At 44.4% G+C, this 27,071-nt stretch overlaps 1 protein-coding gene across 1 annotated transcript in view; it reads left to right on the forward strand.

Moving 5' to 3' along the window:
• The window catches only part of DGKI (diacylglycerol kinase iota), a 146,632-nt gene that overhangs the window by 101,795 nt on the left and 17,766 nt on the right, over positions 1-27,071 (forward strand). Inside the window, exon 27 of the mRNA XM_088652247.1 lies at positions 10,292-10,317. Coding sequence (XP_088508373.1) covers positions 10,292-10,317 — 26 coding nt within the window. The remainder of the gene's footprint in view (positions 1-10,291; positions 10,318-27,071) is intronic.

Consider the following 27,071-nt stretch of genomic DNA (forward strand, 5'->3'; position numbering starts at 1 on the left):
CGACCTTCTGATCAGCAAGCCCTAGACTCTGTGGTTTAACCCACAGCGCCACCTAGTGTCAATAATTAGTAAGTAAGAGCATACCCTCCAACATTTATCTGATGAAAATAGGTATATCCCATTCCATAATGATAATTTTACTATTTATACCCCACACATCACTCTGGGCAGATTTCAACATATATAATAACATAATAAAACATTAAACGCACCAAAAAAAAAAAAAAACTTCCCTAAGCAGAATTGCCTTCAGATGGCTCAGGGGCCGGATAACTCCATAACTTCCAACATTTCTAGGGACATCCTAGGGAAAAGCAGGACATTCTGGGATCAAACCAGAACCCGGGATGGCTTCTCTAAATCAGGGATGTCCCTGGAAAATAGAGACACTTGGAGGGTCTGTAAGAGTGGTCATTGGAACATCAGATGAATGAGGGGAAACTTAAATTTTCGAGGTTGAATCCTGACAAGACAGAAGTACTGTTTTTGGGGAACGGAGGGCGGGCGGGTGTGGGGGACTCCCTGGTCCTGAATGGGATAACTGCCCTTGAAGGACCAGGTGTGCAACCTGGGAGTCATTTTGGACTCACAGCTGTCCATGGAGCCACAGGTCAACTCTGTGTCCAGGGCAGCTGTCTATCAGCTCCATCTGGTACGCAGGCTGAGTCCCTACCTGCCCACTGACTGTCTCTCCAGAGTGGTGCATGTTCTAGTTATCTCCCGCTTGGACTACTGCAATGCGCTCTACGTGGGGCTACCTTTGAAGGTGACCTGGAAATTGCAATTAATCCAGAAAACGACAGCTAGACTGGTGACTGGGAGCGGCCGCCGAGACCACATAACACCGGTCCTAAGAGATCTACATTGGCTCCCAATACGTTTCCGAGCACAATTCAAAGTGTTGGTGCTGACCTTTAACGCCCTAAACAGCCTCAGTCCTATATACCTGGGCGTTGCTCAGCCCAGACACTGAGATCCAGCATCGAGGGCCTTCTGGCGGTTCCCTCACTGCGAGAAGCAAAGCTACAGGAACCAGGCAGAGGGCCTTTTCAGTAGCGGTGCCTGCCCTGTGGAACGCCCTCCCATCGGATGTCAAGGAGATAAACAACTACCTGACATTTAGAAAACACCTAAAGGCAGCCCTGTTTAGGGAAGTTTTTAATCGGTGATATTTTAATGTATTTTGGTATTTGTTGGAAGCCACCCAGAGTGGCCGGGGGAACCCAGCCAGATGGGCGGGGTATAAATAATAAATAATAATAATAATAATAATAATAATAATAAATATACCCAAGTAACATGTGTCTGTTTTATTGTATTTTAAATATATTGCAAACTATCATGAGAACTTTGGTTAGCAGGCTGGGTATGAATACTGAAAGTGAACAAATGTATATGCTAGCAAGAGACTTGCTGAGCAACAGAAATGACAGTTTTGCCACATGTGTGCTCCTTGCGATCTAAATTTGAAACATCTAAATTTGAAACATGAATGGGATCTGGATGCAGGCAATACAGAGTACAGTACAGTGGTACCTCGGTTTGCAACCACAATCCGTTCCGCGGAAACGTTCGCTCGCCGAGGGCATACTTCTGCGCGGGCGCAGATCGCTTCTGCACACGTCTGAGCTGCGCAGATCGCTTCTGCGCACCCGACGTCGCAGAACCCGGATGTAAACACTTCTGGGTTCACAGCGTTCACTCGCCGAAGTGTTCGTAAACGGAGGTAGTCGTAAACCAAGGTTCCACGGTATACTGTAAAGCAGGCATCCTCAAACTTCGGCCCTCCAGATGTTTTGGACTACAATTCCCATCATCTCTGACCACTGGTCCTGTTAGCTAGGGATCATGGGAGTTGTAGGCCAAAACATCTGGAGGGCCGCAGTTTGGGGATGCCTGCTGTAAAGTGTTGAATTGCTGCCATCCACTCCCATTCCTATTCTGAGTGAATAATGTTTTTTATATAATACAAATTCCCTGAAGTGGAAGCAAGATTGCTCTTTCCCCCTCCTCCGAATCTTGGAAACGGAGACTCTTAATTATGTTTTTGTAGCATCTCTGCACCTGACGCATCGTGGAGGAAATTTGCCCTGCTGACAAATTGCTCTGGCAGGTAGCGACACACAAAATGCACCCACATGCCAGCAGCTTACAAATTGGCATCTTCCAAACAAGCTTGCTGTTGACTAGCACCACCTCCATTCCTTTCCTTTTCCCCTTCCCTCCTTCCATCTCTGAAATGAACAGCTAAGCTCCTAACCTTTCTTTGGGACTGATTTCAAGAAGAACAAATGCTTGATTGGCTAAGAACATCACTGGCCCTGGCGCAGAAATGTTTTGCTGCGATTTAGATTTTATGTGCTCTTCAAATATCGCCAGCAACTAAAGCAAAGGCAAAAAACAAAAACATTTTGATAGCGAAGTATAAGACTTTAAAAAATGTTGGAATACATTTTAGGATACAAACTTGATGTTGGCAGAGAAGATAGACATATGATGCTTTCCCCATTCCTCACCATAATGGGAATTATTTTCTCCCCTCCATCCGGGTCTGAGTAGTTGCCTTGACCAGATAGGAATAGGTGGTTTCTTCAGAAGCCTTCTTTCTTTCTTTCTTTCTTTCTTTCTTTCTTTCTTTCTTTCTTTCTTTCTTTCTTTCTTTCTTTCTTTCTTTCCCCTTTTCTGTTTATTATTCTGTTCAAATGAAATGGTCAGAGAGAACAGAATGAACAAATTTCAGGGTCATAAACATTTGTGCAATGAGTTTCTGTCTGAATAATGAAGAGGGGGAAAAGGCCCGTGGGAATCTGATCTCTGTGGAGTTCTGCTTCTTCTCACAACTCTCTGATCTGGGGTAAAATTCAAAGTTCTGGCTTTGAAAGAAACAAACGGCTCGGGTCTAGGATACCCCAGGGGTGGCCATAGCATCAACGTTGCATGCAGAAGATTCCAGATTAAAACCCTCCCCCCCCCAACATCTCCATTTCAGACTAGGATTATTCCCCCCCCATCTGAAACACCAGAAAACTGCTGTCAGTCAGTGTCAACTGGTCTTCTTCATCCTTGGGTCTCCAGATGTTGCTGGACTACAACTCCCATCATTCCTAACCATTAGTCATGCTAACCGGGGATGGTGGGAGTTGGGGGTCCAACATCTGGGGACCCAGTGTTGAGGGAGGCTGAAGTAAGTAATTTTATTTGTTTGTTTATTTAGTTCATAAATTTTATTTCATTTTTTTAAAAAAAACCTCAAAGCTTTCTGGGACTATAAGAAGAGCCCCGTTCCATCAGGCCAATGGTCCATCCATTCCAGCATCCCATCTACTGTATGTATTTCATTTTTAAAAACCTCAAAGCAGTTTATAAAAGATATAACAGTAAAATCAAGAGAAAACCACAACCATACTTGAGTATCTGAATCATAGAATCTAAGAGTTGGAAGGGACCCCCAAAGGTCTTCTAGTCCCACCCCCTGCCATGCAGGAATCTCAGCTAAAGCATCCATGACAAGTGGCCAGCCAACCTCTGCTTAAAAACCTCCAAGGAAGGAGAGGCCACAACCTCCTGAAGGAGACTATTCCACTGTCAAACAGCTCTTACTGTCAGAAGGTTTTTCCATATGTTTAGTCGGAATCTCCTTTCTTGCAGCCATTGGTTCAAGTTCTACCTTCCAGAGCAGGAAAAAAACAAGCCTGCTTGCTTGGAAGTACAAAAGAGAATGCTGACTGACTGCTGGGACAGAAAACTGGGGGTGTGGGATAGTGGGACTGAAATGGAGTATATTTAATAAGAGCTATGCACGCTGCAACATTTTGCTGCAGGACCCACTAGTTTGCACTTAACTCTTTTCACTTCTCAGCCTTGGATCCCTTCTTCCATCACCGAGTCTCTTTTCCTGTCTGTTAGTTAAGTTTCAAGAGAGACCCTCTAGGTGGCAGTGGAACGCCGAGGATAGCAGCTTGTGTAATAGCTTCCTGAACTTGGCTGAAACTTTGCAGCAGACAGAAGCATAGCTGCCAAGTTTTTCCTTTTCTCGCGAGGAAGCCTATTCAGCATAAGGGGAAATCCCTTTAAAAAAGGGATAACTTGGCAGCTATGGACAGAAGTGGCAAAAAAATTAATAATCTTGAACCAATGGTGGATATAACCCGGGCTGCAGTGGGGAGGAGGTAACACCAGAACTGCTGCCCTTCCTTTTAAAGATGCAATCTCAACTCCACAGTGGCACAGGCAGCCCCCCTACCACACCCCTTATTATGTGGCTCAATTTGACTAGGCTCCCTGTGCAATTTTGGATGTTACACAGTCGGGATTCTATATTGTGCAGGGACCCTGTCCTACCATGGAAATCTGCTCGCTAAAGAAGTTCACCCTCAACCCAATGGAAGTTGGTAGAGCTAGGCCACCAGGAACGTGGCAAATCTGATGAGAAGCAAGATTCCCCACCCCCCCCACCCCTTCGTTCTGCTAAAACATGAATTATTCTTGTGCAATATTTTATGCACGGTTATATATCTAATAAGGACCCAGGTGGCGCTGTGGGCTAAACCACAGAGCCTAGGGCTTGCTGATCACAAGGTCGGCGGTTCGAATCCCTGTGACGGGGTGAGCTCCCGTTGCTCGGTCCCAGCTCCTGCCAACCTAGCAGTTCGAAAGCACATCAAAGTGCAAGTAGATAAATAGGAAGGAAGGTAAATGGCGTTTCCATGTGCTGCTCTGGTTTGCCAGAAGCAGCTTTGTGATGCTGGCCACATGACCTGGAAGCTATACGCCGGCTCCCTCGGCCAATAATGCGAGATGAGCGCGCAACCCCAGAGTCGGTCACAACTGGACCTAATGGTCAGGGGTCCCTTTACCTTTACCTATATATCTAATACATACATACGATATTATTGCTTTCCTAAAGTAATCATCACATTGATGCAGCAATATGTATATAACTGTGTGGAAATTCAAATACAGCCAACCAAGTTCTACTCAGAGTAAACCCATTGGAATGAGCAAGCCTACGTTACCCACATCCATTCATTTTTCAATAGATCTGCACTGAGTGGAATTTAGTTGGATGCATCTCATAGTTATAGAAGTATACTGCAGAAATATAGCACACAGCACAGTGTGGGATATGGCTCTTTTATAGATACTATACATACAGTACACATAGTTTGTATGTATACTGGGTGACCTTGGGCCAGTCACAGTCTCTCAGCCTAGCGTACCTCACAGAGTTGCTGTGAGAATAAAATGGAATTGGGGGAGGAAACTATGCAGGCATCAGGGACCAACAGGACTCCGAGGGATGTGTACAGGAGGCCAGGGAACCTGAGGAATATCTAGAGGAAGGGGTCAGCAATTTGTGTGGTTCTGTGCCACCCACAAGGCAAGGGTCAGAGCTTTGAGAAGAGGAATAATAATAATAATATTTATACCCCACCCATCTGGCTGGGTTTCCCCGGTGACTCTGGGCAGCCCCATAATAAAAACACGAGAAAACATCAAACATTAAAAACTTCCCTAACCAGGGTTGCCTTCAGGTGTCTTCTAAAAGTCAGATAGTTGTTTATTTCCTTGACATCTGATGGGAGGGTGTTTCACAGGGCGGGCACCACTACTGAGAAGGCCCTCTGCCCGGTTCCCTGTAACCTCACTTCTCACAGGGAGGGAACTAACAGAAGGCCCTCGGAACTGGACCTCAGTGTCTGGGCTGAACGATGGGGGTGGAGACGCTCCTTTGGGTATACTGGGCCGAGGCTGTTTAGGAAGAGTCAGGACTGTCAGAGGCAGAGGAGGCCTTTAAAAAAAATAAAAAATAAAAAAAATGAATGCATCCTGAAGAACTGGACCCTAGATTGGAAAAGAAACTGGGTCCCCCCTAACAAGAGGGCACGTGTTGTGGTGTGACCTGGCAACCAGACCCTGTGTTGTGGGTGGGAACATTTGGATAGCCACAACACCCTATTGGAGGTCCCTCGATCCTAGGAGCAATTGGGCCAGAGGGATGCCACTCAAAGCGATTGAGGGACCTCTGTTTAAGCCCATGCACATGTCCCTGATCTTCCTCTTTTGGGCTCAGTGCATCGGAATGCCCGCCCACCTCTCCCTATATTTAGGGCTTGCACACACGACCTTGCTATGCCGGCGTGTGTCGTCTGTCGTTGGGACAGGGGCACGGCAGGAATTTTCCCCACTTGGCTGATTGGCTGGTGCCATTTGGGTTTTGCCTGCTGCGTACCAAATCGTCACAACTTGTAAGGTTGCGGATAGGCTCTGGTTCAGGTGATAGGGGTGGTAGGATGCCTAGCCATCCCTATGCATTGGATATTCCGTTAAAGGAATCCACGGACTCATGGTTGGTCTTCCCTGTGAGGGTTTGTGCCCGGAGCCTGAGTCCAGGGGACATCTGGGTGGAGGTCCAGCAGCGCTCCTGCTTGCCACTGTCCCAGGTGTTCACCCAAGGCTGACCTATGGTTGGTGCCCAGGGTCAGCGCTACCTGCAAGGGTGCAGGGAGCTAGTCGAACCAGAGCCTATGCAATCACTCACTTTATTCTAATCAATAAAGTTGTGGCCTAAATTCTGCCAAAAACCATACCTAAAATTTGAGCCTTGTCTGAATTTATTTCGGGGGGTGGTGAAAAGGTCTACACACGCAACTAGGGAAACCAGAATTGACAGATTCGCCTATCCTATGCTGGAGACAGATGTTCTGCTACTATTTGTTTTTGAACTTCTGAAGGTGGTTTGAAAGAAGGAATGCTGGGGTTTTTTGGGGGGGGGGATTGAATTGTTTCAAAACCCTAAAATACATCTTTAAGCCAATGTGCGCATGGGAAAACAAAATGGGTGTGAACTGCATACCATCAGATATGAAACCTCTCTCAAACCACTTTCGTCTCTCTTTAATGGACTGGATGTATATAACCTTTAAAAAATAGCTTTCATGTTCTACCCATTGCAGAGGAACAACTAGTGAGTTCATTGGAACGAGAGAGAGAGAGAGAGAGAGAGAGAGAGAGAGAGAGAGAGAGAGAGAGAGAGAGAGAGAGAGAGATGTTTTGTTTTTTTAAAAAGAAACAACATTCAGCCCCCCTCTTTTTTTATTGGCCGGCTAACTGGCAGAAGTGCTGATCAGAAGGAGTTAGTGGGTATGTGTAAAATGAATTACTCGAGTGGCAAAGAAGAGAAAGGCCATAAAACTCCATGGCAGTGCTATAGAAGTATTGTTGTTCAGCCTTTTAGATTCTTAAAGGCTTTTCTTTCAGATGCTGTGGGTGGCAGAGGGTTTCAGTTGCAGGGTTATTGGTAAAAATAGCTGCTTGACGTTTCTCTGGAGGCTTTTGTCTTTATGAATAATACACCCGGTTGCCGGAATTTCTGTTAGACTGTGCCTGGAGGAGGCTGGTTGAATTTCCATGAAACCTCAAATCCCATAGACTTGAGCTCACAAGGTTGCAAATCCCTTCCTTCCCATACAAAGGCATGCCTACACGGCCACCTTCCTCAAGCAACAAGCCTCCAGCAGACTGAAAACACCAGGAATAGTCTGACTGGCACAGAGTTTTCCTTTAATGCTAAGCTCCCTTGGCTCACGGTTGGCCTTCAGTCAGTGGGCCTTAAGGAAGAAGGCACAAAGCCCCAGGTCCATTCTGCACAGACAAGGTGCTTTCTATTGCTGACCTACGCTTGACTTTGGCTCTTGACAGCACCTTGCATTGGGCCTAGTCATAGGGTTGCCATATGTCCTCTTTTTCCAGGACGTGTCCTTTTTTTTTAATGGGTTAGAGTCGCCATAGTGATCCAGAGTTAAAAATAGAAGTCGACAAATGTGTCCTCTTTTCTCTCCCTTCAAAATATGGCAAAACCAAGCCTAGAAAGAAGCTGGCAGTCATGTCTTTGGATTGGTCGGGGATAACAAATAAAAGGAGCCAGGACGTCTACCATTCTCTACTGACTCCTGCTTGCTCCATTTTTTAAAAAAATAATTATTATTTTTATTTTGACAAAGCAATAATAATAAATGAAATGAGAATAAAAAGATCCACCCCACCCTGAGACCATTCCATTGTAACTATCCAACCTGCCAAAATTTCAACACCTCTTAGGGTTGCCAGACTCAACAGAGGACAAGACTTTTGTGCCTTTAATTGCCCTGCTCTCTTTTGAGTCTGGAAACCTTAAAGAGAAACCAGCAGACCCTTTGCTTGGAAATTAAACAAAGGGTCTGCTGGTTTCTCTTTAAGGTTTCCAGACTCAAAAGAGAGCAGGGCAATTAAAGGCACAGAAGTCCTGTCCTCTGTTGAGTCTGGCAACCCTACTTGTGACCGTTTGACCCCTTTCCGTTTCAACAGTACAAATTCTACAAACAATTTCCATATCTCCTCAAAATCATTTCTCTTGCATATTCCCCATCTTACCGCTTGCCCCATAATTTCCTTAGCAGCACTTGCCATGGTGATTCCCACCCCCCTCGTCTTTTGGTCTTTTCAGATGCAGAGCTAATTACCTCTACCTGTCTTGCTGTGATAGAAATGCTAGCGTGACAAAAAAGGATGCTCATGCTCAAGTAAATGCTCAGTTATGGCTGCAAAATGGATTATTGTATGCTGTTCCGTTCTGGATCCCGGTAATTGCAAGTGCCGTTGGTTAGCTGTCCCTTCTGCTGTTGAATGGCTACAAGCGGCACTAAACTGTAGGGGGCTGGCGGAAAAGTTGTTCTCATAAGCACTTGAGTGGGGATAATCACTTGTGTAACACGCTTCCCCCTTCGCCTGCTTCTCCCAGGGAACACAGCTAAAGGAACGGTAGAGGTGGGGCTTGAACAAAAACAAGTCTCCAGCTGACTTGGTACCTATTCCTCCCCACTGAAAAATGGTAGCTAATAGTAGCTTCATGGGAGGGAAATTAAACTGAGAAAAGAGGGTGAGGAATCTAAACCACTGATCCCTCTTGGGCTTGCCAATCAGAAGGTCTGCAGTTCAAATATGCACGACGGTGGTGAGCTCCCATTGTTTGTCCCAGCTTCTGCCAACCTAGCAGTTCAAAAGTACACCAGTGCAAGTAGATAAATAGGTACCTCTGCGGCAGGAAGGTAAACAGAGTTTCCATGTGCCCTGGCCTCCGTCACGGTGTCCCAATGCACCAGAAGCGGTTTAGTCATGCTGGCCACATGACCCAGAAAGCTGTCTGCGGACAAACACAGGCTCCCTTGGCCTGAAAGCAAGATGAGCACCACAACCCCATAGTCGCCTTTGACTGGACTTAACCGTCCAGGGGTCCTTTACCTTTTTACCTCAGGTAGAGGTCTTTCCCATCACCTGCTTCCTGGTGCTTTTAGACTGGATTTTCCAAGGACTGACCCCGAAACCTTTAGGAGGAAAAGCATGTGCTCCCGGAGCATGACTGGCATTGTGGGGCAGGTGCCGCAGAGTTGCCCTCCTGACAGCATAATCAATGCTGCTTAGCTGGGGAAAGGCAGTATAGCTTTGCTACAGGGGCACACTGTCGTAGCCAATATAGTACTCCCAGCAATGCACCTAAGCAACGCTTCCCTTATTGCTGCCCTGCCCCTGCCTTTTCCACTGAGCTACCATTCTTCTCCCTGATAGTGTCTGTGATGCAGTTACTTTGAAGAGAAAAGTAAAGTGTTGGGAAATCTGACCGCAGATCGTTCGCTCTGCATTCAGCAGTGGAGCCACTGCTGAATTTTGATGGACCTTTGATTATCAATTCACCTCGGACCTGATCCACCGAAGCAATTTCCCCCCTGTTATTTTCTTTCTCTGACTTGAGACTGCTGAAGATGGAAACTGACTGCACACAGGAGGTTGAGATAATGGGTGGCAATAGCTTGTTCCTTGGGAGGCAGAGATCTCAGGGCAGGTCTTAGAGAGCAGCAACCAGGCTCATTATTGGGGGGCAGGGGGAAGACCCAGGGGAAGAGAGATGGCAGAAGTTTATCCCTCCAGCTGTTCCTGTTTACGAGGCACCCTTCATTCTTCTCCTTATATTTTCAAATAACAATAGTAAAGTTCTCCTTTCTCCAACACAGTAATGCAGAACTAGGTGGATGTTTCATGAGACTCATGCTGATGCAAAGATGGGATGAAGCGGGATCTGAATTTCAGCAATTGTTAGGAGCTGAACATAACATAACCTGTAGAAGTATTTAGCATCAGCCAAACTCTGCTTTACCAAGTGCTGCTGCAGAAATCCCTGAAAGTGCACTGAATTTTATTTGTTGCCTTTTCATCTTACCAAAAAAAGACTGATGGGTCTTTGTTGGTTTATTTCCAGGTCTCCAGTTTCTTCAGAAGATCAAGGTGAGAATCTATTTTATTTGTTTGTGTGTTGTTGTTAATTGTCGTATTGCAAACTCAGCTCGATAAATACGAATTTTGCTCAGGTTAATTGGATGAGAAGTGATCTAGATTCTTCACCACTGCTAGCCCTCGGTCTGAGTGGGGAAAGTTGGGTGAGAATAATATTTGGCATTTGTCTACCCAGGAATTCAAAAGTGATTTCCGCTAATCCACACAATGCCTTGTAAGGCAGGGATGAGCATGCTTCAGGTGTCTAAGATCTATTTGAAGAAGAAGAGTTTGGATTTGATATCCCGCTTTATCACTACCCTAAGGAGTTTCAAAGCGGCTAACATTCTCCTTTCCCTTCCTCTCCCACAACAAACACTCTGTGAGGTGAGTGGGGCTGAGAGACTTCAAAGAAGTGTGACTAGCCCAAGGTCACCCAGCAGCTGCATGTGGAGGAGCGGAGACGTGAACCTGGTTCCCCAGATTACGAGTCTACGACTCTTAACCACTGCACCACACTGGCTCTCATTTGGTTTGTTTAGTAAATGCCCAGTGTCTCTACAAACCAGAACCAGGTGCAAAAGACATAGGACTTTACCTATGTCTGGACTTTACTCTGCTCATGCAGTGAGACTTCATTGTCTCCTCTCTGGAGCAGATTTTGAGGGTGTATGGGGAGCTGCAGGCAAGAGGGAAAAAAGCAGTAAGTTTTTCCCTGGATACCTATATCTCTGGTGCAAATGGAATGGCAGCATTGGATGCAGTTAAAATTAAAAAACAGGTTGCCTCTCGGCTCATTCTCACTGAAATACTGGGCAAATAAAGATAGATGTTTGGGTCTTGGGAATGGAACAAGGACACACCCATTGGCTTGAATAACTCATGACTGCCTGTTCCAACAAACAGTAGATTCCCAAGATTCCCATGTTTGTTTTTGTCCTGCTGTCTTGGACCCTTTAACACAAGGGTGGGGGAACCTGTCTTCCATCGTCCTCATCCCCGCCAGCATGGTCAGAGATGATGGCAGTTGGAGTCAGCAACACCTGGAGGACCATAGGCTCTCCATCCTGCTTTAGCTGACCCTGGGACTTTCTGTATGGTTTCCTCCTGTTGCAACCCCAGGTCCGCTAATAAGATGGGAAATCATAACTGATACTGCACAGGCGGGAATGTGTTCATTTCAATGGGTCTTGCACAGGAGAAGTCCTTGATGAGCTGCGGCCCAGTTTCTGAGCAAAAAAGTTCTCTTTCCTTCCAGCCTTTGAAATGTCATTTCACAATGTCAAGAGAGCATATGCTATTCCCTCCCGTCGGGCCGCGGCTGAGTGATATGTTTATTATGTTGCATTTGATCCTTGCCAAAACCTGACTCCATCGCCTCTTATTCCCATGCTTCAGGGGAAACATTACATTTTAATAGGCTGTCCCGGGTACCAGTATCATGCTATTTGTCAATGGGCAGTGATTTATTAGCCGGGTTTATAGGTTTTCCTTACATTATCGTATTACTCTGTCATTTTATCTATTAATTGAGTGTCAGGCAGCATATGAAGTGCTTCCTTATGGATCTTCTTGGCTTTAATCTCCAGTATCTGCCCCTACCATCTCCCTTTCCTTTCTGCCTTCCTTGTTTCCCTCCTTTGCACAAACTCCTCTCATGTTCCATTTACCACCTGTGCCTCTGTGACGGGGGACCAGGTCTATAGTTTGATCAATATCCCTAACCACTCCAGAACCATAAAAGCATTTATGAGCTTACTTTGAAATGAAGAATCAAAGCCGCAAGCACTCTTCACCTATCATACCAAGGACATTAAAAGCTTCTGTTTAATGACAGTGAAATAGCTGATTGAGAAATGTATTACAGGGTAGAAGAATGGTTACAGGCGAGAGCCTTTTATGATGCAGCAGGGTCAGAACATTTAGTTCCGATGCTTGTAAATACTGTCTGTCATCCACCAGGAGAGGAATCGCCTTGGAACTTAGCTCTGCCTAGGCTTTGCCCCAGTGCCGCAGTGATGGCTTCACTTGGCAAATGGGGGCTGGTTGCAGCAGTCCTATGTGTTTCCCCAGCTGTCCCCTCCAGCAAAGCCACAGACTTGCATGGGCAAAGCATTTTGCTGCCTCCTCTGTACTCCAAGGTCAAACCCTGTGTCCTGGATAATCTTTGGGGATGATGCTCCCTGGTTCCTCGCTATACTAGCCTGAAGCAGCCTGATGTGCTCCCTGGTTTGTGTTTTCTCAGGCTTAGTGATGACGTGCTGTCACGGGGGCAGTCAAGAAATACAAAAGATTTGTTTCTGCCATCGCTCATTGCGTTCCCTTCTCCTTGGGGAAAGGTCATAGCAGGGGCAGACTTGGGTAATCTTTCGTGATGTGGTTCCCCGTGTGAGGTCAACATTTGGCGTTCCTCAATGGATCACCTCAATTATGGATCTTCTCAATTTTGCACCCCTGCAGCTCGGCACCCTCAGGGCCGGTGCATCCATTCAGGCGACCTAGGCACCTGCCTAGAGCGCCAGAATTTAGGGGGCGCTGGCCAGCCTGCCCGCCGCCCACCGGTGCTGAGCGGCTTCAGGCCGCTCTCCAGAGCTGGGCTCCAGAGAGTGGCTGAAGCCGCTCTACAGCTGACCTGGAGGCGCACGGGAGGGAGCGCGAGCCTGAGGCCACCTCCTCCGCCTGTCAGCTGTAGAGCGGCTTCAGGCCGCTATCCTGAGGCGCACGCGTGCCTCCGGAGAGCGGCCTGAAGCCACTCTACAGGCTACAGCTGACAGGCGCAGTGAGGTGGCCCCAGCCCCGTGCTCCCGCGCAAAGCTCCGGAGGCGCGCGGGAGCGGGAGCCTGGGACCACCTCCTCGCGCCTCTCAACTGTTTTTTATTTTATTTTTATTTTTCTACTTTTGATTTTTTCTATTTTTTATTTTTATTTTTTCTATTTTCTATTTTTATTTTTTCTATTTTTATTTTTCTATTTATTATTTTTATTTTTTATTTTTTCTATTTTCTATTTTTATTTTTTCTATTTTCTATTTTTCTATTTTCTATTTTTATTTATTATTTTTATTTTTTAATTTTTTGGGGGGGTGGGGTGGGGGCGCCAGAAGGTGATCTCACCTAGGGTGCAAAAAACCCTAGCACCGGCCCTGGGCACCCTGCATAGCAGAACCGCTCACGCCACCCTAAATCTGGCACTGGTCATAGCTCAGAGGTCATAGCTCAGAGCATGCAGAGGGTCCTAGGTCAATCCCCAGCATCTCCAGGTAGGATGGGAGAGACTTCTATCAGAAACCCTGGCAAGCCAGTCACTGTGAAGAACCCTCAGCTAGGTGGACCTATAGTGTCATTCAGGGAATGGCATCTTCCTGTGTTCTTACATGGTAGTCCCAGCAAGCTGAGGCTCTCTCTTGGCTTATGGAGTAGTTGTGCTTTTGGGGTTCATGGCTCCCCAGATCCCTGCTGGGGGTATGGCAGACAGGAGCAAAGCATTGCTGCTTAGGCAACACGTGTCCAAGAATGTAAGAACACCCATTTTCAGACCAAAGGCTAGTCTAGCATTTTGTTTCCAATAGTAGCTAGCGAGATGTCTCTCGAAAGCATTAGCACATGAGGCCACTGCTCTCCTGAAGCTGAGCAGGTCTGAGTCTGGTCAGCACCAGAATGGGAAAGTGCCAGGGAATCACAAGTATGTTGCCTTGCCTTGCATAATGGAAGAAAAGTGGGTTATAAACAAAACCATTGGATCTGCTATTGGAGGCTGTGAACAGGAATGGGCCTTATGCCAAGTTAGACCACTGACCGACCTAGCTCATCATTGTCTACACTGAATGACAGCGACTCTCCAGATTCTAGGACTCTTTTTCCTACTTGGAGGTACCAGGGATGGTGTTCTTCATGCAAAACAGATGCCCTACCGCTCAGCTGTGCCCCTTCCCCTAGAGTTGCAAGCTTTAATCCGCAGATGAAACCATTAGAACTTTAGTTGGCTGAGCAGTGAATATGAATCTTAATCAGTAAGGCAAACTTGTAATTGTTTCTAGACTGCATTTATAACTCATGTTGCGCCAGGCACTTAACAACAAAGCTTGCACGCCACATTTTAATTAGTGTGGCTGAGACTTCAGGGCACTTTTTCTCCTTTCTTTTCGGGTCTTATTTGGGTTCGGATATATTACTCTTACAGGGAATGTAAGAAAAAAGCAACACTCAAGGCAATCTCGGAGACAATGAAAACCATAGGGACCCCAGTGTGGTTTGATTTTAAAATCCTCCTTAAAGGCCAGGCAAAGAGGAGGATTTTCTTATGATCCTTTCTCTCAGAAACATCAACATTTTGAGGCTTCTCTCTCCCCCCCCCCACACACTTTGTCTTTTGGAGGTGGCAGAGAAGAGGGCCTGTTTTCCCCTCCCTCCCGCTTTTGCTTCTAATATGCAAAAAGTAATAAAATATTAAACATGAAGATGTTTTTCCCCCCTAGTATTGCATTATAGTTTCTTTCCTCCCCCTTTTTTTCCTGAAAAAAATTACAAACCGAACATCTCCCTTCCCTCCACTTTTCCCCAACCCAAAGGCATTGTTCAGAGGTAAACAATGATAGCAGAGTTTGTGAAAGCACTGAAGTGGAGATAGACTGAAAGTTGCCAATATCAAAATGAAGGAGAATGTTAACACAGCCATATATTACGGAATGAGGTGGGTACAGTTTGTCCTGTAGAGTCCTCTTTCCTGTGCTGGATGAATGACCACCAGTTTACCATAAAAGTCACTCCATCTCCCTCCCCCCCCCCGTCTCTTTTGCTCTCCAGCCACACAAAGTTTTTGCATCAGTTTTTCAGAAATATTTTAAAATGTTGTTAAAAACAGGGCTGTTTTTTTTAAAAAAAGATAATTTAATTGTTTTATCTTGTTTGTAAATCATTTTGCCTTTTCAAAAATATAAAATCAAATAAAGAGGTATGTAAATTTTATGAAATAAAAAAAATGTTGGCCTGGGTATATTACAGACATTGCAATGGAGTTGAATTTGTAAGATTAGCAAGAGGAAGGTCCCAAAGGCTGGCGATCCTTAGCCACTTTGCTGCGCGGCTTTTCACACCAAATCAGTGCCTGCAAACTTCTCAGCAGACAACTCTATGGGGCAAGCCTTTCATCCTGCAGTTTGTACAAGTCAAGCCACGTAGCCCTGACTAGGATTTACTTTAGCCGTCAGAAGTGACAGCTGACTTGCATTCAGGCTACAGCTTCCCCTTGTCAGAGCTGTTGAGGGGGGGGGAGACAAGACAAACCTATTGCACGGACTGCAATTCCCGTAGGGGCTTTGCTGACAAAGAAACAAGTGTCAAACTCTCGGTTTAAGCAAGGGCTGCCCTGTGGGATGTGTGGGAATTCTGAGCAGGTGAGTGAAGTGCCACGCAGCCCAAGGGAGCCGGCGAGAGAAGCTGAACGGGACAGGCAAATGGTTTGTGGCTTATTTTCCGAGCCTCCTCCATAGCAAAACCTGTAATTCTGGGAAGAATGATGCAGGGTCAGGCGAATCTGCAAGTGTTGAATGGCAATCTGTTTCCAATCCTACTTGAAGACAATGCCTCTTCCCAGTTTTTGTCTTATTCTGTGATGCCGGAATTTGGGTTATAATTCCGATCCTGCGTTCTTATGTGGCACTCATGGCAGACAGTCTGGCAAATTCAGGTTGTGCAGTTGTAGTTGACGGGGAGATCTTGCGCAAGAAACCTGCTTCCCCCAAAGATCTGATCTTTTGCAATAAGGAAAGTGATGGGAAAAGGCACTGAGAAGTGTGGGGTGATACTTGCTTTGGTGCAACCCCAACCTCACAAGCAAATCGGGATGAATGCTCATTAAATAGTCAGTGCCATCCGATCTCTCTGCAAACACATCAGATAAACAGGTCATCTGGAGGTGCCCTGGCTTGCAAGTAGCTTGAAATCACACAGGGAATCAATCACTTGTAAATAGCTTCCATGGTTAGTAGCCATGTATAAAGGCTTTCTCACTGAATGAGCACTGTAGAACCAAGGAGGGTCAGGCAGCCCTTCAGACAAAGGAGGAGTCTCAGTCTCCAGTCAAATGCATTCTGAGTGGGCCAGCAGTTCTTTCTTTTTCTTCTTTAAATTTTTATTTAAAATTTTTGTTTATATACATTACATCAATGATTTAACCATAGTTTTAACATTTTCTATTTCGACTCCCTTTCCCCTCTTTCTGCGGATCCTTACATTTTTGTCTTTTCCTGCATACTCCAAATTGCCTTCACTTATTTTTTTAAATCGTCTATTCTCATCCATATCTCATATATATATATATATTAAGCTGCAGGTTTTTATAATAATCCTGCCAATGTCTTGATCTGTTTACAGTTGGTAAATACTCATAAACTACTTCCATTCCCTTTTTTTAAATTTTTTTAAAAAACTTTATTTCGGTTCTTTAAAAAAGGTACATAAAACCATAAACTGATGAATAATACAAAAAAATAAACAAATAAGCAAATAAGCAAATTATAAAAGTATAATCAAAAATAAACATCATTCTAATCAAATAACTGAGATAGAAATAGAAAGGAACACACGAACAGGGTAATCTGAAGAGAACATATCAAATACTTCAAATAACCTATTCTGTGTTAAACATATATAAATAATATATTAATATTCATAATGAAAGAAAGGTAAAGGGGACGGAGAAAAAGGAAGAGAAAGAAAAAAGAAAATGAGGAAAAAAAGACAAAAAAAGACAAAGGAGAAGGCAAAAAAGAAAAGAGGGAAAAAAAGAACACAAATGGTAAAATCTAAAATACTTCCTGTTGTTTGGATACCGCTTTCCTTTACATAATTTCTTTTGTCTCGCTTTACCTCAGCTGTTATTTACACATATTTTCAAAATTTCCCTTTTATATCTTTCAATCTAGACAAATCACCAAATCTACGTTTATTCCTTCTTTCCTAAAAAAGTCCTCAACATACTTCCATTCTTTTTTACAAATTTGTCTGGGGGTATTTCGAATTGCTGCCGTCATTTTTGAGAGGTTCATAAATTCCATTCCTTTCTAAAAAGTTTGTTGTCGTGATTTCTTTTTCTTCCAGTTATTTTTGACATTTCTGCATACTCCATTAGTTTCTGTATCCAATCTTCTTTCGCTGGGACCTCTTCATCCTTCCACTTTTGGGCAAATAACATTCTTGCAGCTGTAGTAGCTACATAAATAAATTTCTATACTGTTTGGCTAGTTCGAATCCTATAATTCCCAAAAGTAAAGCTTCTGGGTTTGTTTGTTTTTACGAACATTACCTTAAACATCATTTTCAATTCATTATATATCATTTCCCAGTAAGCTTTGACCTTATTACAAGACCACCACATATGGGAAAGGGTTCCTTCTTTCTCTTTACATTTCCAACACTTATTCAATTTTGATTTATACATTTGTGCCAATCTACTAGGTGTTAGGTACCATCTATATAACATATAATTTTCTCTTAAACCATAACATGCCGTAAATTTTATATCAATACTCCATAATCATTCCCATGCTTCCATTTCTATATTATGACCAATATCAATTGCCTAGTGTATCATTGAAGATTTCACTTGTTCGTCTTTGGTCTCGCATTCCAATAGCATCTTACACCTTTTAGACATCACTTTACAGATTCACAGGTTTCTCTAATTGTGATAGTTGTTCCACCCCCCACCCCCTGCTTCATATTCTTTTAAAATATTTCATTCAAATGATAATATTGCAACCATGTTGTTAATATCCCAGATAAATCCTTAAACTTTAAAAATTTAAGTTCTCCACTCTCCTCTCTTAGCAAATTTCTATAAGTCGCCCAACTTTCCATCATATTTTTCTTTTTCACCACTATGGCTTCCAAAGGTGAAAGCCAAAGTGGTGTTTTATTCTCCAATAAGTTTTTATATTTATCCCATATTCTATACATTTCCCCCCTAATTACATGGTTTGTGAAGGCTTTATGTAGTTTTGCCTTTTCATACCACAAATAAGTGTGCCAACGAAAAATATTATCATGACCTCCCAAATCTAAAATATGTGGATTTTTCAGTAGCAACCATTCCTTCAACCACAGACAAGATGCTTCATAATATAATCTCATATCTGGCAGGGAGAAACCTCCTCTTTCTTTCGTGTCTATCAGTATTTTATATTGTATTCTCAGGGTTTTCCCCCCCATGTCAGATATATTTAGAAATATCTTTTTGCCATTTGTTGAAGCAAACTGTCTTGCCTATCACCGGTATTGATTGAAACAAAAATAGCATTCTTGGCTGTACATTCATCTTCATGGTTCACACTCTACCCAGTAACGAAAGCTTCATTCTACCCCATATTTGCAAATTTCTTTTAATACGGTATCCTCCCATGTTTTCAGATAGTCATCTTTATACAGCTGTAATCTGTTAACCATACACCTAAATACTTAATCTTCTTTTCATTCTTTAGACCTGATATGTTTTGTAATTTATTTTTATTCTCATCATTCATGTTTTTTACCAGGAGCTTGGTTTCATCTTTATTAATTTTAAGACTTGCTATTTCTCCATCTCTTCTAATGCTTTCGGAATTGACGCGCTTTGTTCTTCTCCAGATATCACCACATCATCTGCAAATGCTTTTAATTTGTATTGTCTCTGTCCCACCCTTATTCCTTTAATTTCTTGATTAGATATTATGCTTTGCTCCAAAACTTCTCAAACTAGTACAGGCATCCCCAAACTGCGGCCCTCCAGATGTTTTGGCCTACAACTCCCATGATTCCTAGCTAACAGGACCAGTGGTCAGGGAAGATGGGAATTGTAGTCCAAAACATCTGGAGGGCCGAAGTTTGGGGATGCCTGAACTAGTATAAAGAATAAAAGTGACAGCAGACAAACTTGTTTAGTGCCTTTCGTTATCTTACATTACATTCGTTATCTTACAATACATTATTTACTATCAACTTTGCTGATGGTTCTGTATACATTGCCTTAACTCCTCCTATAAAAATGTCTCCACAGCTCATATATTCCAAAACTTTAAACAGGAGACATTATCAAATGCTTTCTCTGCATCTAAAAACATTAAGGCTGCTTGTTTTTCTCATTTCTCACTTCTAAGTATCCTTTTAGAACCAAGGAGGGTCAAGAAGCCCTTCAAACAAAGGAGAAAGGAGGCATCTCAGTCTCCAGTCAAATGCATTCTGAGCGGGCCAGCAGTTCTTGCAATTAGGAGTGAAAGCATTTGCATACGAAGCCTTGATTAGCCTTTCATTCTGCGTTTGCTTTTAAATGTGCCATTACTCAATTGCTCTTCTCCCCTTGCCAGCATAACACTGTTTTAATGAAGTGCATGGGATAGCCAGCCAAAATCGTACTCTCTCCACTCACACATCTCCTTCGTCTTCCTGCTCCCATAATCCCTCCCCAACCCCCATCATTCTTTCAGCTTGACAACTATTTTCTCCCTTTTCATCGCTTCCAAAAGTGGCATCAACTTGCCCTTGGGTTAGTTTTCATCTTCTTTAAATGGTTGTCTTACAGAATACATCGGAGAAGCCAGTGAGTCTGGCGCTCTGGTTGCTCACAACTTTTCTTAAACCAGGGCTAAGAAAAGGAACCTGTGGCCCTCCAGGTATTGATGTTGGACACCAATTCGCATCAGCCCTGGGAAGCACAGTGAGGGATGATGGGAGTTGTAGTCCAACAAGTAGAGGAACAGTGGGAGTTGTAGTCCACAACAAATAGAGGGATGATGGCAGTTGTAGTCCAACAACAAATAGAGTGCAACAGGTTCCCCATCCTTGATTTAGACAAGAAAACTGTCACTCTACACCTTTGCAATGAGGACTCTGTAGCCTCTGTAACCCTCTGCACACATGTAATAATAATAATAATAATAATAATAATAATAATAATAATAATAATAATTTATTATTTATACCCCGCCCATCTGGCCGGGTTCCCCCAGCCACTCTGGGCGGCTTCAAAAAAAAATAGAAATTCTAAAATACAGAAATCCATCAAACATTAAAAGCTTCCCTGTATGGGAAGCAACAGCCAATCCTGGTTCTCCAACCTGGATTGGTGCATCCTATTGATACATATGTGTCATTCACACATTAAATTGCTAGGTGTACACCTAAGCAACATAATGAATTGGCTCTCATCTCTACTTTGCAAGTTGGCTCATCTAGTCCAGTACTGTCTGCACTGGCTGGTAGCAGCTCTCCTATCTGGCGATGCCAAGGATTGCTCTTGGCACCTTCTGCATGCCAAGCATTGTTCCCCATTCATTTAAAGGCACTGAAATAAATTCTTTAAAAAAAAATAGATAAAGATATGCACAAATTATTCCTGCGTTTTCATTTCTTTTTTAGATGCAAGCTACTATATTTCCTTTGCTTGAATTATTCTGGTTTTATGTAAGCCACTTTGTGTTCTGTGTGTAAAAAGGCTGAGCAAAAATTAACAAAACATGTAAAACATTCCACTTGGGGGAAGATGCGGTATAATTACCGGTATGCTCTGTCTGGGCTGAAATCTTATACTCGCTTACTTGGTAGTAAGCTCCTTTGAACTAAGTGAGGCTTACTTCTGCATATGCATGTATGGGATTGCACCATTGTAAGCCCCCCTTTTTTGTCCCCCCCCCACATTTTAAACACTTTCTGGCTTGCTACTGTTCATCTAACAAGATAGAGGGAGAGGAGTTGGGGCAGGGAGAGACTTTCTTTCATCTATCCTTGTTGAATGAAGACTACAGGAATAAAGGAAATGCTCCATTTATCAGGTCTGCAACTGTAGTGTGATGGCTTTAAGACATTGCTATTTCTAAGAATAGAAATGTTATTTGAGGCACTGTCTCAAAACAATGGCTTATATCAAGAGGTTATAAATTGTAGTCCCACAAAGTCTCTCTGCCTTTTATCAGTTCAAGGTATGCCTATGAATGTTACGAGTTGTATTCATTTGCAAACATTTCCACTAAAAGTATCAGTTAATTTTAAAAAATAGTAACTTTTAAAGTAAAGCATTAAAATAAAGTTTAAGGCTTTGGACTCAGCTACACTGGCAAAGAAAAAAAATGCTTTATATGCATTGTTTATGCATTCTAACACTGTGACACCGGGCAGTGCTGTGGAGTTCCATTTTTGCCAACCCGATTTCTCATGCAAAGTTTGCAACGCGTTTAACTGAAACGCTTCTTTGATGTGTCTAGATCCAGCCTATATTAAGAATGCTCACTATTGAAAGCGAATGAGCTGAAATGAGGATGTGACATACTGGGGAATTCAAACTTTTGACCTCAGATTTAAATGATAATGTTTTAAGACACTGCACTACAACCCCAGAACTGATAAACTGACCCCACTGGGTTAGTTTAGTTTCGGCTAGTTTAATATTTGGTTAGTTTAATCTGTGTCACCTACCTTAAGCAAACTGGGGTAACCAACTCACTGTGGCTCCCACAAAGGCATTCACTGGTACCCCAGGCAGCTTCCCAAGACTCTGAGCTTTCATTTAAAAAGAAGATGCAAGTATCTCAGCCTGGATTGACAACTGGGAAACACTGGCCTGCGAGCGCTCCAGTTGGAGAACAGCCTTTACCAAAGGTGTCATGGGCTTTGAAGAAACTCAATCTCAGGACGCAAGGGAGAAACGTGCTAAGAGGAAGACACGCTTGGCAAATCCACACTGTGATCAACTCCCACCTGGAAACCAATGTCCCCACTGTGGAAGGACGTGTGGATCCAGAATTGGCCTCCACAGTCACTTACGGACCCATTGTTAAAATCGTGTTTATGGAAGACAATCTTACTCGGCTACGAGTGATCGCCAAAGAAGCAGAGCTCAGTTGGTTACATCATGGTGCTGATAACACCAAGGTTCCAGGTTTTAATCCTGTGTGGGACGGCTGCCTATTCCTGCATTTCAGGGGGTTGAACTCGATGATCCTCAGGGGCCCTTCGAAACTACAATTCCATATTCTAGCCCTCAAAGAAATGAAGTTATGGAGTAAGAAAGCCAGGTATCTTCTAAGCAATTTATGTGAAACAAATGTGCTATGACCATCTTGTATATTTTCCCTGGTACTGAGGAATGCTCCCTGTTGCTATTAGCAGCAGCATCACTGTGTGTTTGTGTGATCAGTATTGTGTGATTTCCACAATCAGGACCAGCAAGACATAGCTGATGTCTGATGGTTGTGGGTGGTTGTCTCTTATTTTGTGTTATTTCTCACTCCCCATCACAACCATTTTATGACTGGTGCCTGCAGCACACTCTCAAAATTCAAAACGTGCCCACTGGTCCAAAAAGGTTGGCGACTTTAGTACAGTTTAGTACATGCTCACGTATGACGTGGAAATACTTATGGGGACTATGAGAGCCACATCTTGTAGCCACCATGTATGCTTTCATTGCAGTTTTAGAGTCTCCTCTGCTGCAGTAGGCTGCTATGTGAAATGAAAATACTGCATTTTAGGGTGGCTTTTGTAGACTGACTGAAAAAAGAATGAGAAGGGAAAGCTGTGCTAGAGCTACCAGCCAAATAGGTAACTGTGAGAGCACTTTTCCAGAGCTATGCAATGCTTTAAAAAAATCAAAAATAAATAAACAGCAGCAGCAGCAGCTCTAGGGCTTTGGCTTGTTGTAAATTACAGTGAACAGAACTTATTCTTTCAGTCCAACATCTGTTGCCAGTGTCCCAACATTTCTGAAAGAGAGAGTCTGTTTCTTAACAATGCGGATTGTGCAAGGTTTACCTAATTGACAGGGTTGGGGTTTTTTTTTGTTTTTTTTGTTTTACACTGGCAGCTTCAGCAAAAAGCACAATGGTTTAAAAATGCATAGAAAAGCAAGTTGCCTCTTTCATCCTCCTGGTTTCTCCCCGCTAGAAGAATGGAGGTCTATTGATGATCTAGCCAGCCCAGGAAAATGTGCTGTGTTGCCAACGTTGTATTTTGCCAGTTTGTTAGATGGGTAGAAGCTTTAGGTCTGCACTTTTGTCAGTCACACAAGGTTTTCTGTGGACTGTGTGTGTGTGTGTGTGTGTGTGTGTGTGTGTCTGTGTATAGCAAATCCACTTACCCAATCAAAGAGCACTAAAGCACTTCTATTTCTTGCTGCAAATGCTCATCTTAGGGAAAAGTCAAGAAAATAATGACTTGGTCTCCGTGTTTGTTGAATGGAATAATGCTTGGTGACATCTTCAAGGCCTGGAGATACTTTATGGCACGATAAAACGTGTGCATAATTCATGCTCTGTATTGTGAGGCAGCAACACTTGTCGCCCTCTGAATAAATGCATATTTAAAGGCCTCCTTTCGCCCATAATTGCACATTGATAGGGCCAGCCAGATTCTTTTTTCCTAGAGCTGAGAGCCAAGCCAATTTTCAACGGTTTGAAGCCTGAGTTGCAGCCATGCTCACATAGTTTAGAACAGTGGTTCCCAAAGTGGGTGGTGCTGCCCCCCCCCCCGGGTGGGTGGGTGAGGGGCAGTGAGATTACCTGGGGGCAGTGCTACAAGGCAAGTGAAGAGACAGGGGAGCAGGGTGTAAATGACTATCAGCCTTTGAAAAAGCTGGTATCAACTCCATCAATTTTGTTGAATTGTTTAGGCTAAACAGTTTTAATTGAATTGCAAATAAATGTGCAATTTATGGTTACTGTTTTGAATTTCATTGTGTTGTTATCTTCCTTAGTCGGTCCTGCAAACTACTGTATTCTGAATAATGAATGGCATCCCTCGGGAGGTTGTGGACTCTTCTTCACTGGAGATTTTTAAAGCAGAGGTTGGATGGCCATCTGTCATGGATGCTTTAACTGAGATTCCTGCATTGCAGGGGGGTTGGACTAGAAGACTCTGGGGCAGGGCCATCTTAAGCATATTCAACACCGTGGGGCAAAGATCACTCCAGCACCACCACCACCCCGTTTCCCAAAGTTGTTGACCTTTTTTAGGAAAGGTTCCCCAGAGTGGTTGACCTTTTTTTGGGAGCTGAAACCAACCACGCTTCCACATTATTTCTAAGAAGCCCTTAAAACAAAATAACATGAAAATGCAGGCAGAAGAAAATCTAATGAAGTCCTCAATTCCAAAGCAAGACTCATTCAAGACTCAGCAGTTCTTCTAACTCATCCTCATGAGTCAAATCACCACATATCAAAAAGTTAAAGCAATCACCAGTTTGTTGTTCTTTTTAAAAAATTAATAAAGACACAGACAATGAAGTTCCTGGCCAATTTGTGTTTAAGTACAAAGCTGACGTTTTCAAATATTGAGGGGGGTGGGGGTGGGTGTAAAGCAGTGACATCCTGAACCTAAAAGGGACTTAAAATTTGGGCCACAAAGGCTGCAGTCCTAACTGAATCTAAGCCCTGCTGAATCTATTTGGACTTTACTTCTGAGTAGACAGTAGGACTGCAGCAAGAAACACAGTTGGGAATTAGGGCTTTCTGTTTTAAGTCTCAGCCAGAGGAAAATGTAATATTGGAGATTAGGGAGAAAGGAATATGAATAGATTGGGGGGAGGGGGCTGACGAGAGACCAAAAACCACAGGTAGCAAGACAAGGCACACTTTCTGGGGAGCAAGTCTCTCACACAGTTGCTAGGGGCGAGGGTGGCAGAGGGACCATAGTTGGGTTGTGCGTGTGTGTTTTTCAGAAAAACGTAGAATTGGAAGGGACCCTGTGGGTCATCTAGCCCAACCCCCTGCAATGCTTTTTAGCTTGCATTGATCTCAAAAACCTTCAGTGCCTTTTTTGTTGTTGTTGGATAGACAATTAACAGACTTGTTTCACAAATAAGGGAGAAGGAGGGTTGCTGGCTTGGTTTGATTTGCCTTTGTTCTAGTTTTTAGCATGTGCTTAGTACCATAGTTTCAGGCTGGGGGCCGCCCTGATATCTATGGGTGGAGGGCAGTAGTAGTAGTAGTAGTAGTAGTAGTAGTAGTAGTAGTAATAGTAATGGTGATGATATTTTTCGCAGGGTTTGGAGTGAACGGGTGATGGCCAGCTGCTGGAATGAATGGGGTCGGTGCTAAATGGTCTGGCTTGCTTTACAACCCCTAGGGACCTTGTTGGTGGGGTGGGGGGCCGGAGAAGGAGCCCACCTCCCAAGAAGAAGAAGAGCGAAGGGAGGAGGCTTCCCTTCACCGGGATAGAGTTGCCCGTAACATTAAACATAGGGCACCAGCTGCTGCTACTCACAGCTCTGGCTAGATGTAACTGAACAGGACGGGCAAGGGGACCCTGCAAGCAGGGCTGCAAATGCAGTGCGGATGCTCCGGGGCCGGCTAGAGGAGGAAGAAAGGGGGCAAGTTGGGGGGCTCTCTTCTTCTTCTTCTTCTTCTTCTTCTTCTTCTTCTTCTTCTTCTTCTTCTTCTTCTTCTTCTTCTTCTTCTTCCTCCTCCTCCTCCTCCTCCTCCTCCTCCTCTTCTCCTTCCTTCCTTCCTTCCTTCCTTCCTTCCTTCCTTCCTTCCTTCCTTCCTTCCTTCCTTCCTTCCTTCCTTCCTTCCTTCCTCCCTCCTCCTCCTCCTCCTCCTCCTCACGCTCGGCATCCCCCTCGCCATCACCCACCTCCCTCTTCCCACAGGGCGAGAGAGAGAGAGAGGAGGCGCTTCAGCAGCCTGGGTAGAGGAGGAAGAAAGGGGGTGAGTTGGGGGGCGCCTCTCTACTTCTTCCACTGTGAAAGAAGAAGAGAGCCCCCCACTGCCCCCCTTGCGCTCCACGTCCCCTTTTCCATTGCCCACCTCCCTCTTCCCACAGGGCCGGCCGCCTCGCAGCAGAGCAGAGCACGAGGCAGCAACTGACCAAAGGCAGGCGTCTGGGGGCAGGGCAGGCCTGCGTCGAGCGAGGACACATGTGCTGCTCCCGCTGAGCGCCGGCTTGGTTTTTTCCCTTTTAGCCTTCTGGCGCCCCGCAGAATTCGTTGCCTACAGGCTGAAAGGGGAAAAACCGAGCCGACGCTCGGCAGGAGCGGCGCACTCACCCTCACACAGCACGCTCATTCGGTGTTATCCGGACTCTCGGCTGGCGCAGCACCCTCCAGAACCTTACGCCCTGGCGCCCCACGCCACTAGCATCTATGGGTAAGACACCCCTGCTTCTGGGGGGTCCCTCCCAACTCTACAGTTCTATAATTCTGTGAGTCAGGGCAGCTAACAAATGGACGGCCACTCACTTTCCAACGAAAAGGAATGGTGTCACAGAAAAGAGGAGTCTGATTTGCATAAAACTCACAGGTACTCATTTATATGTATACATGTATTACATCTCTATAGAGTACGTGCAGGGCATCTCATCATAGCGGAAGAGACAGTGGCAGGGCAGCTGGGTTGCCTGTTCAGTCTGCTGTCCAGGGGTTAAGTGCTGATGGGCAACTTCAAGGCTCCTGCTTTCCCTTCTTAAGGTTCTTTCTTTTTAAGTTGGACTTGGACTGGGCAACCCTTTAAAATGGGAGTCCCTACAAAAAGAGGACTACCCCCTGTAGAATAGGACACATAGCCACCCTGTCTGGCAACCAGTATTCTAAAGCAGGGACCAGCAACTTCTGGGGTGTGTGTGTCTGGGGGTGCATCAGCAACTGGAGAAATTCTTGCGGGCATCACACAGCGACGTGCATACCCACAACCAAGGACTGATAATACTGTTTAGGTGTGTGTGTTTGTATGTATGTGTGTGTAATGTTCAGTACCCCCCTCGTACCCTACCCTTCAAATTGCTTCCACGCTCTTCTATAGGCGGTTGCTG

The sequence above is a fragment of the Zootoca vivipara genome, chromosome 9 (genome assembly GCF_965207765.1).
Source record: "Zootoca vivipara chromosome 9, rZooViv2.hap1.1, whole genome shotgun sequence".
In the NCBI taxonomy this organism is placed as follows: domain Eukaryota; kingdom Metazoa; phylum Chordata; class Lepidosauria; order Squamata; family Lacertidae; genus Zootoca; species Zootoca vivipara.